Source organism: Manis pentadactyla, chromosome 4 (genome assembly GCF_030020395.1).
Source record: "Manis pentadactyla isolate mManPen7 chromosome 4, mManPen7.hap1, whole genome shotgun sequence".
In the NCBI taxonomy this organism is placed as follows: domain Eukaryota; kingdom Metazoa; phylum Chordata; class Mammalia; order Pholidota; family Manidae; genus Manis; species Manis pentadactyla.
The window spans coordinates 166,026,801-166,038,267 of record NC_080022.1 but is presented as its reverse complement, the minus strand read 5'-3'; the positions used below and the strand labels follow the sequence as shown (position 1 = coordinate 166,038,267).

General features: G+C 49.7%; 1 protein-coding gene across 1 annotated transcript; it reads right to left on the bottom strand.

Moving 5' to 3' along the window:
- Positions 1-1,052: 1,052 nt before the first annotated feature.
- PHB1 (prohibitin 1) lies at positions 1,053-10,527 on the bottom strand. Its single transcript, XM_036879763.2, has 7 exons — positions 10,437-10,527; positions 9,115-9,229; positions 7,588-7,749; positions 5,378-5,520; positions 5,091-5,207; positions 2,794-2,889; positions 1,053-1,419 (listed from the first exon to the last, which is right to left on the bottom strand). Exons 2-7 carry the CDS (start codon positions 9,200-9,202, stop codon positions 1,207-1,209), a joined length of 819 nt encoding a protein of 272 aa, XP_036735658.1. The 5' UTR covers positions 9,203-9,229; positions 10,437-10,527; the 3' UTR covers positions 1,053-1,206.
- Between the last annotated feature and the right edge of the window lie 940 nt (positions 10,528-11,467).

Here is an 11,467-nt window from a genome sequence, read left to right as displayed (position 1 = left end):
AGGCTGCCAGCTCCTTCAGGGTAATGGTACCAAAGACTCAGAGGAAAGTCAGCTTACCTCCACCAGCCCTCGCTTTCTAAAAACCCATCTCATGGCCTTGCTGACATTCATTTTGGGCTGGAGATGGGTCTGCAATCCAGCACAAAGCTGATTTCTGAAACCAAACCATTTTCTGCTGGAGAGTCTGTCCCAGCTGGTGAAACAAACTGCACATAGAAACTGCTGGAACACTGTTCTGATCCCACGGCTCCCACAAAGAAAGAAGCAAACCCATTAGGACTGAGTGAGGTCTGGGTGTCCTTTATTAGACAGGAGTTTGCATACATTTGTTTTCTCCTGTGGTTGGCCCCTTCAAAGCGCACGCACACAGCCCCCTGGAAGGGCAGCCTCTGAGCAAGGCAGGCAGGAAAGCAGGATTCCCAAGTCTTTGGCAGGCATGTTCACCCCAGCAGGATGCAATCCTTCAAGTTGGAATTCCTCCGGGTATTTGAGAGACACCAAGGTGGAGGGTGGGGGTGGAGAGGAAGTCTAATTGGACTCACATCAGTCCAGACCTGCTCTCACTATCCAAGTCCATCTCAGTTTCAGGCCCCTGAGGAGTGGGCAGCAAATCAGGCCCAGCCACCTTCACAGGGCAGATTCAATCCATGCTGTTTGCACACACCTGCTTCTGCTGACCTCACAGAAAGGATCAGCCTTATGGAGAGACAGACCACTTCCTCTCTGACCCTCCCCAGCACCTCTTCAGCTGGGTCTGTGCAGGAACCGTTGGAAAAAATAAGGCCTGAGTTCTTGGTTCAGCTGACTGCCATCTTCCTCAAATCTTGAATAAATGTTAGGCTGGATGCTGCAAATTTATTCAGGCCAATGAATGTGCTGCCCAGACCGTCAGACAAACAGCCCTGCCTTTCTTCTGCCAAATACCCAGTACCTAGGCGGGGGAGCTCCAGGAGGCCCTCGTCTGCATAGGCACTTGGCAATTTTTGGTAGGGAGGTGGATAAAAAAGTGGATGGAAATGTGAATGAAAGAGCTTAATCTGATACAGTAATGAAGAGATCTGAAGTGATTTCACTTTTATTTCCTTCACTTTAAGCCAATCATGAATTTTCACAGTGATTTCTGGGGTTGGGGCAGAAAGAAGGTGGTATTCAGAATCATCAGGGCCATGGCCCAGATGGCCCACGGAGGTGCAGGCAGGCCAGGCCTCACTGGGGCAGCTGGAGGAGCACCGAGTGCCCGGCTGGCAGGTAGGTGATGTTCCGAGAGCGTGCCAGCTGGTAGGCGATGTCTTCTGCGGCTTCCAGCTTACGCAGCTCGATCAGGCCATCACCGGCGGTGGCAAGTGAGTTGGCGATCAGCTCGGCTGCTTTGGAGTCGCCCTCGGCAGAGATGATGGCCGCCTTCTTCTGCTGCTCAGCCTAAGAGGGTGGAGGTGTAGGGAGATCAGGGTCACACTTCAGGGCACTGGATGGCAGGCACAGCCTCAAAAGGACCAGGTTAGGCACCCTCACTGCTTCCTGAAGGAGCTCTGGGAATTGCCATCTCCTCTCAATGGGGTCAACAAGCACTACTCAGCCAGTCCTCTGTTCCTGTGATGCCCACTTCTCATCAGTATAGAGAGATACATATCTGTTGGCTGCATAAATGTGCCTTGTCTCAAAAGTCCTCACTAACACTGGAGTCCAGCAATGCAGTCCAGCCACCCTACTCTGAGCCAGGAGGATCACTGGCCAAAGAAAACAGGGAAGAAAGTGGACTTGATTCTATGGCTCATTTTCCCTCCAGTCCCGACTCAAAGTGACTTTCACCAAAACCAGTAGCTAAGAAGGAGCAGCAGGCATGTGTGACACTCCCTGGAGTTGCCTGTGAGCTAAACGGGTTCTCGGCCAGAAACCTAGACATCCAGAATGAGACCTCCTTGGCCTTCTCTACCCGTCCACGGGATGACATCCATGAGCAATGCAGGACTCTGAGGAGCGTGGGAGGAGAGGATGGACAGTACTGAGCCTCTCTGAAATTAGCATACGATACTCAAACTGCTACACGCTGTGCCTGTTCATTCAACAAATGTTTACTGAGCACCTAGTATCCCCAGGCACAGTATAAGACATGTTCTAGGCTCTGGAGATAAGCAGAAAAAAGCAAAAAAAAAAAAAAAAAAAAACCCCCGTTCACATGGAGTTTACAGTCTCTAAAATCAAATGTTGGCCATCCACATATGCCCCTCTTCCCCGATTCTAAGGACTAAGGGATCTTGGACTGGGAATCCTAACCCAGGAGAATCAATGGTGGAGAGAAGAGGATGGCAAGCAGTGAGTACACCTTTGAAAAGACCAGAAGACCTGGCTGTTATGCAAATACAGTGTGTCCCATCACACTCTGACACATCTGGATGGGTTTAGTGCTTGAAAAATCCCAGTGACGACAGTGCATCTGGCACACCATTTGATCCTTTCTTCTGTCAGCTTTCACTGTGTAACCACGGTTAAAAATGACTTCTCAGTGAAGCTGAAAATATGCCAGGAGAAAACATTTTTATTTGTAGGAGAGTATTTTTGACCTTAAGGAGGTGGAAAAAAATTACCCTTCAGTGATGTAGGAACATAACTTCACATAACCCTGACCAGTCCCCAAAGACTCTGAAGTAATTGTAGGACGATGGTCCCTTCAACCCCTTCCAATGATCCGGAAGAAGAGATGACAGGTGATGAATTTCCAGGCCACCCAGCAAACAGGGAGGTAGAGCACAGGAGAAAGGAAGAGGGGCTCCTGCCATCTGGCTGAATGCTTACCTTTTCCACCACAAATCTGGCCCTCTCCGCTTCCTGCTGAGCCACCTGTTTGGCTTCTACCGCTTCTGTGAACTCCTTCCCGAAGGTCAGATGCGTCTAGGGGGAGAGAGTGAGCACAACATGAGGCAGCATAATCGCTTCGCCAGCACTATTTCGAGGCCTCCATGGCTGCTGGGAGGCAGAGGCCAGGAATGGCTCTAGCAGCTGGAGGCATCGTGAGGCCCGAACACCCTTCCACCTCCACATCCCTGTCCAAACTGAGTCACACCCTAGAATTCCTGGCTGCCCAAATTGCTCCTGGACATCATTTTGTCACCCCCAGCATGGAGATGTCAGGTAGAAGACAGCCCACGGGTACCAGAAGGTATCTACTGAATCAACTGCCTCCCTATGGGAGGAAACAGGTGGTTCTAGAACCTCCACCACAGACTCTTCTAAGGTCCTTTGATGGCTTGTTCAAAACCCCCAGAGAAGCCAGACAGAAAATGAGCCCTCAGAGTGAGAGCTGCAGCCGGCTCTCAGGGGCTCAAAGGCGCGGCACCCTCCACTGCCGGACTGAGCAGTCCCCTCTGCTCCTGCAGCAGCTCCCCCAGGGAACAGGAAGAGGCTGAGAGACAGGCGGGAGAAATCACGGTATTCCCTGAGAATGAATGCTTCTGCTAAAGGGTTTAAAAGAAAGAGAAAGCAGGTAAAGCAATTGCTTAGGGTGCGGGTTTAAAATTCTGATCATCCACAGACCTTCCCTAATAACCACCAGCCTCTTGGTGGAAGTGCTTGTCTGTAACGACAGTGCAAACAATGGGGACAGACCTCCAAACACCTCATGTCTAGGCTAATTTACTTAGCCAACGCTTACAAAAAGGAAGAAATAAATGGGAGAAGAGCATTAGTTTTGCTATCAAACGCCATTTGTTTCATTCTCTCCCCCACCCTCCCAACCTCTCTGCTTTTACAGAAAAAAATAAGCAGCTCAAAACTTCTGCTGAGAAGTAAATCCTAGTCCTACTCTCTTCCAGAATCTGTAACACTAACTCTTAAACTGCAGCTGTTCTGCTTCGCCCACTCCACTTCTGAACTCTTATTCAAAGTTAGGGGAAGAAATAATCCTGAGAAACAAAAAAATGAAATTAAGGAATAAAATTTCCTTCCAAAAGGACCAGGTGAGGGCAGCAAATTCCCCAAGAAACCTCATTTTCTTCTCACACCTCTTAGATACGGTTTCCTGTGGTCAGCCCACATTTCCTCAGAACGAAGCATGTGGTTAAAGTCCAGCACAACGCCAAGCTTCTCCTTAGGCTTTTACGTAGCATTTTCTCACAGCCAAAGTGTTTAGGTCGAGAAAAGTGGGAGAGCCTGAGGACAGGCTGTCAGAGGAGCCAAACGGCTGCAGCCTGGCATCTCGCCAGCAGAGGGAGCCCACAGACCCCCTTCACCTCACCACGGATGCAAAGTGAGCAGAGGCCCATCAGTCAGCACCGGCGCTGGAGTGTGTGACTGTTTAAACAGCTGCACAGCTGCTGGGGGGGAAATGGTGCCTTTCCCTAGCGATGCACAGGAGAGCTGAACAGGAAGCGCTCTACCTCACTGCCCCAACAAATCACTCCAGCTGATTTTTCCCAGAGAATCTAGAAACACAACCCCTTCCCCTCAACCTCCTTGATCTGAAATGCTATCCTGCCTGTATCGCTTTCTGTCTGAGTTATGGCATTCAGCGTCATACAAATACACAGACGATACGGTCTCAAGAGGACAGCTTACAACTCAGAGATGTGCCTTGTCCCCCATACCAGGTTTTAGGGAACAGAACCATTCATTTACACTCTATCACCTTCCAGTGGGCACTCCCAGGGCTCACGTCACTGATGCTCAGACCCTAAGTATCAGGATATTCCCAGGAGTCAGGCTGGGAGGTCTGCTCTAAGGATTATCCGAGCTGTTCTCTAGCCTCACCAGGCAGTTTCTTCCTCTGTCAAACAGGGGGAGTAAAGCGTCACTTACTGGGGAGCTCTGGGGGAACACGCAGTTTGGGAAAGGTGAAGAACCTACTGGTTAGGGACCATCTGGGTAGGGCCTGAAGTAAAAGACAAAGTGAGCATGGCAGAGGGGCGGTAAAAGAACCCTCTCACCTGGAAACAAAGCCATGAAGACTGCCTCGTACCTTTGTGAGGTTTCCATGTTTTCAAGTCTCACATCTAGGGAAGTGGAAGGCGGGACCTGAGAGTGTCTGCCCAGCAGTGGAGCCAAGCTCCTAAGCGAGAACCACAGGCCCTCCCCGGCAGGCTCCCCAAGCATCTTACCAAGGACACGTCATCCAGGATGAGCCCAAAGGTTGCTGCTCGCTCTGTAAGGTCGTCGCTCACCTGCCTGGAGACCAGCTCTCTCTGGGTGATCAGTTCTCCTGCATCAAAGCGAGCCTGGCTCCGGGGGGAGGGCAGGGCAGCCAGTCAGGACAATGAGCAAGCAGAAAGGGAACCAGGAAACTACCAGCCACATCCCAGTCCACCCACTGCTGAGCTCTCCGTGCCCCCTAGGGAGCTCTCGGCGGCCGCGCTCTAGCCCAGAGGCAGAGGCCCCATTCACTCACCACCACTGACTTGAGGATCTCTGTAGTGATGGACGGCAGCACCCGCTCGTCATAGTCCTCTCCGATGCTGGTGAAGATGCGGGGAAGCTGGCTGGCCACTGGCCTGAAGAGGATGCGCAGGGTGATGTTGACATTCTGTAAATCTGAGGGTAGGAGACAAATGCTTGCGTTAAAAATAAAAACCTCAGTGGCTTTCCATGACCTCTCCTACTCTGAACATGTTACAATTAATATGAAAAGTTGCTGATTTTAAGACCCCAGAGGGTAAGGCGCGTGTATGTGCGATTTCCTTTAGAGAAAACCCAGCAAAACATCAGAGTTAGGAACTTCATAAAGGTTTCTGGCAGTGACACCTTCTTATTATGTTCTGAATGCCCTCTGACATAAGCAATTCAGATTTTATGTCTAAAGAGTACCATGGGATGTCTGGAACACTGAATACGTTAAGGAAAACAGGCCCAATGCCAAGAATTCTAAGATGAAGACTTTCTAAGGCCTGGGGAATGTGGTCCAAGTCAGGAGCATGCCTTGGGAGGGGTTATCATGGGTCCAGCAGAAATAGTCCACTGTGGGCTGGACTAAGCAGTCCAAAGGCCCGGGCTACAGCCACACTCTGCTGTTTACTAATTATGTGGCCTCATTAAGTCTTGGCCAATCTCAGTGTATGTCCTTGTCTGTAAAAATGGGGCTGATTGTATCTGCCTTCCAGACATGTTGGGGGAAACTGAAGGAAAAAACAGACAGAAAAGCACTCTGTCAAGCACCTCACAGATGGAAGGGGTTACCAGACTCATTCAGAGTCCCCTTCTCATTACTTGGCCCAGTCAAAGGACCCGGAGATGAAATCACAACTTCCCCTGACCACTCAGGCCTGCTTGGAGCTAAGGTGCTGTCAGGGTTTGCTTGCAGTTATCGATGATATGGGCCAGTGCCTGAGAGCTAGAGGTCTGAATGGGGTGCCAAGAGAAGAAGGAAATGTGTACACAAAGTCCCTGATAGTGACGTTCTTACCAGTTTTGAAAACAGGTATATAGTGTATCCTTAGAACAACTGCAGAACAGTAGAGAAATAAATTCCCTAGAGGTGGAAAGTTCAGAACTAGGCTGTTAAGTTGGAATTTGATGTTTCTTTATTCACCCCACCCCACCTTTGATTTCCTCTTTTGTCGTAGGCAAGCCGGACCCTTTAGAGGAGGCTCCTCCCTCTTCCTGGCTGGGATCCACAGGACAGATTGCACAATACCAACCTACCCTTCCCTGTCCTGTGCCCCCCCCCACTTCTCACTCTAAAGTCCCAGCTCAAATGTAGCTCCTTGAAGGAGCCCAGTTAGCCACCCATGGGACCCAGCTGCTCTTCTCTGCTCCCCTACAGACACTGGATGACCTTTGCTCTAGGACTCAGCCCTCTCTACTGTCCCTGCTTGCTCATGTGGCTATCTCCCGAGCCAGACTGAGCTCCTAAATGCCCCTGCTTCATCATCTCTGAACTAGCCCACCCTCCAAGCCAGTGCAAAACCTGGCAGTCACAGTAAGCAGACATCTGCTGAGAATGGCACCAAACGCAGTGAGTGTTAATCAAGATAATAAACCAACACCCAATGTGACTGACCCTCCCCTCTTGCAAGGCAGAAATGTCACTGCTGAGCCAGCATCTGCACTCCACTGGCTGCCTGTGCCACTGTGTGTGTGGTATGGTGTGTGTGTCGGGGGGCGGGGGTCAGTGACAGCAACGCATTTTAGGCTCCGAACAGAAACCCAGTGGCGTGTCAGACACCAGGACACAGCTCTCAGGGATGAGGGCCTTGGGCTGTCAGACAACAATGTGAGGTCAGCGCTGCTGAAAACAGAGGCCTTGGGAAGCCAGGCCCAGGGAAAGTCAGTTGTGAAAGCAAACAGAATGGTTCGAGCTCGGTTTATAAAGTCACTCTGGGGAACAAGAACTGACAGGAAGGGTCCTGAGGGAGCAAAGGGCACAGTTAGATTTCTTTCAAATCGGATCACTATGTAACTCTTCAAACCTATCTTCGTGTATTTCTCTAAACTTGTACAGTTGTCTGTGCATCTTAAATATATATTTCTTTCTATGAGTCCATATAAAACTCCCCAGGAGAATATGCTAGGAATTCTTGTTATGTGAAGTTCAACCTCTTCTGGATCCCACAGAACCCATTCCACACTCCCTACCTCACCTGACCCACGGGCAAGACTCACCTTTGCTACCAGTGATGACTGGCACATTACGTGGTCGAGAGCGGCAATCAAAGAGAATTGGTTTCTGTACCCAAGGGATGAGAAAGTGTGTCCCTTCCCCTACCACAATGTCCTGCACTCCACGGAACCGGTCAAAGATGACAGCTCTGTGTCCAGCATCCACTAGGAATGAAGGAGGGTGACAGGTCAGAAAAGTCCCTTTACCCTTTAACCAGAAAGGACGACTATGAAAGATCCCTGGTGCTTTCTGTTCATTTATGAAGTCTCCTCTCTCCTGCTCCATCTTCCCGTAGTTCGGGTCTCTAGAGGCTTCTGAATATACTACAGAACTAAGCAATCACTCCTGTCCCACGAGTCTTCCCAAGGACTCTGGTAATAGAATCTATTCCTCAACAACCTTCTCCTTCAAACAACCGGCTGCTGATTTTCTGATTAACCATCCCATCTCCAAACTCCAACCAACACATTTCCAGGACTCATCCTCCAAAACGTCTTTCTAAAACTCACCAAGGTCTTGACTGTTACACATTCCATCCTAGTCCCAGTTTATCTCAGTGCTTCCAGCAGCAGCGCCCTGACTATGGGAATCCTAAAATTTGGAAGGCCCCCTCTTTCCTTCCAATAGCCTGGTTTCTCTAAGGTTTTTAGTGGTTACAGGGCAGTCCTGTTGATTCAAAGAAACTCAGTGATGGTGGTTACTGTCTAGCAGGGTGGGGTAGTCAAAAATATCAAGAGTATAAAACTGTTACAGACAAAGCCAAGCTGTATTTTCTGATCAGTTGCTTTTTGTCTCTGCCTTTTGGGATTTTATAGTTGGTCTAAATATCTTCACTCTGAGAGTAATTCTCCTTTCCTCAGATAGTCGGACATGAGATTAGTCAATATACTGTTGCTTTCCAACAGCAAAAGTTAAGAGAATATCAGAATTGCGGGTGGGGTGTGTGTGGCAGGGGTCTTAGAGTTAAACCAGTTCAATCCCATTGCTTGGCCAATGAGGAAGCTGAGGGAGGGGGAAGTGACTTGCCTAAGGTCACACAAGAAAGTGGACAAAAAGCCAGCTTAAACCCCTGCCATAAAGTTAAAAGCTGGATAATGCTTCTCAAAGGTACTTTCTCTGGAACAACCAAACTGCAGCAGAGAAAAGTTCCCGCTCAGGACAAGGTTGCCAAAGGTCTGAGGTCCGTGCTGAGTTACTGCACACACAGGCAGGAGAGAACAAATGAGATCTCCACTTCAGCTAGCCAATGAAATCCTGACACTCTGCAGCAGCTTCACTTCAAATTAACAAGAGCAGCTGGACACATCCAGCCAGCAGTGGGCTGGGAGGCTCTTTGTGAATAAAGACTCTGAGAGAACAGGGCTTTACCGACAACGTCACCACACAGTGTGAGATGGCAGCAGGTGAGCCTTCTTGGTCACAAACACATTCACAGACAGCAGCTGCCATCAGGAACGTCACAGGGGCTGTGCAGACCAAGAGAAATCCTCCAGCAAAGGGCAGGGACGAACCACCGCTCAGTGCCTCACCGTTATACAAGGCAGAGTTCACCACGCCTCCTGCAACAGCTAAGGCCAGGCCGAACTTGCCAATGGACTCAAACACTTTTGCAGCCATGTCTCCTCCTGCTGGACCCACTCACACCTAAGGGGGTAAAAACAAAACAAACAACTTGATCCCCAAAACCTCAGAGAAAGAGCCCCCTCCGAGGCACCATATTCACTCCTGAAGCTGGCTATTTACTTCCCAACTCCTGAGAGCCCTAAATCATCCACTGAAGGACACCTAATAACACTCTACAACTTGGAAAAGTGTAGTATCAGTTAACTCCGCTTTTTCCTTTTCCATTTCTTCTTTTTCTACCACTTAAGGAAAGAGGTCTGGGGCACTTGGTTCAACAAGGAGGCATGGGCTTGAAACCCACAGAGAACTTAGCACCACACTAAACCACCCTCCGGTTTCCTGGACAAGCAGGCCCCAAGAGAGAGACTATGTGGTTTGTTTCTGCACAATTCTGGTTTGGGAAAAGTAACTCAATGTGCTACATGGTGATTCCAACAGCAAAAACGATGACGATAGCTAACCTTTACACTAGGCGGTCTTCTAACTGCAGTTTATTTAATCCCCACACCGACTCCTATGAAGTAGATTGTTACAGATGAGGAAACTGAGGCAGAGAGAGAGGTTACATGAGAAGCTCAAGACTGCACAACTATTAAGAACCTGGAGGTCTTAACTGTAGAAGGCACAGCTAAACCCCTCACTATGCTGCTTCTCAGCATCAGGTATTGGGAATGACCTGTTACTGGGGACGCAGGAGCTGTCTGACATTCTAAGACCAAGGTATCCTAAGAACCAACTGGGCAGGAAGGCTCTAAATAGCTGCACAGCGCGGGACAACTCTAAAATGAGGGGGACGGCGGCGCTGAGGCAGGGTGGGCGGGGGTCAGCCTGGTCCAACTAGAATCTACTCCGGCCCTAATTTTTTAAAGCCCCGCCCCGTCGTCGTCCACTCCAAATCCCTCCTCCCTCCTTACCAGACCTCAACTCCCGAGGCCACCTGGACGTCTCCCCGTGCATTTAAATATTCCTTTCCCGAGCCCAGGACACCCAGTCCTGAGCCCTCAGCCTTTCCCTTTCTAACAGCTTCTGGATTATTCCTCACCCTGCCCCCATACACACCTCCCTTACTCTACGCAACCCCTGGCTTGTACTGGGCTCATCCCCTTTCTCCTCCGACACGAGGCGAACCCACGCATGCACTCCACCCACCCAAATCGCTAATGAGTGCACAGGGGAACTGCACAGACAACGCGGCCGCTGACCGCAAGCCGCTCCCTTCCCTTCTCACCTGCTTCCACGCTGACCTCCACATGAATGCTTCAGTCTCCTTTACTGCGCATGCGCTGGGCAGCTCCTCCTCTTCCCAACCTCCTCCTAAGATCCGCGCCCCCGATTGGTAGGGAAGAGCGCTGTGCGTTCTGGGATGCGAGGCTTGCCCCACAAGCCTGGTTTCCTGGCTCTTCTAAGATGAACTACATTTCCCAAAAAGCCATGCGGAGGCTCGCCCGCGCCGAAAACCTTTTTGCTTTTGGTGGTAAAAGCCGAGAAGTTACCGCAAAGCCTTTTGGGAGCTGTAGTTCCTTGGGAATGAACGCACGTGCCTGTCCTGAACCGGTGTTAGAGCCCTCCTGATGGGTCTGGGGACCCCGAAAGAGTGGCGGAACGTGCAACTGGCAGCTATAGGCAGGGGCAAGTTTACGGTTGATGGAAGAGAACGGGTGGACACCCTGGAGAACGTTGTGGTGAAATAACTGGTGGGCTGAATAATTCTCCTTCCCCTTGAGGGAAGCTGATGGGCCGTCTTATTTACAAAACCCTGTCTGGGAACGTCCTGAGTCGTGGAACATTGATGCCATAGCCAGAGAGAACCCTAGAAACCATCTGGATTAGAAAATGAGGGCCAGAGAGGGGAAGGGATTCATTCGCGGTCATGCACCCATTTAGCAAAGGGGCTCAATTTAGAGTCTGGGTCCCCTGAACACATTTTAAAACAAAATCTTATTTGGATAAGTTGCAAGAATAGCACAAAGAACATGTATCTTTCTCAGGTTCATCAGTTACTACCATTTTTCCTCCTTTTGCTTTATCATTTGCTCCCTCCTGCTTATCCCCTTTGCCCCCTTCCTCTCTTTTTGTATTTTCTAAGAATCAGGACATTCTCTTATATAATCTGAGTAAGCTTAATCTATCCTTGCATTCCAGTTTTGTCCATTGACCTAATAATGAACTTTATAATAACTCCCTGCCCGCTAATACAGGATGCAATCTAAAATACTGTCTTAATTTTTAACTTTCCTTTAACCTTTAATCTGAAAATTG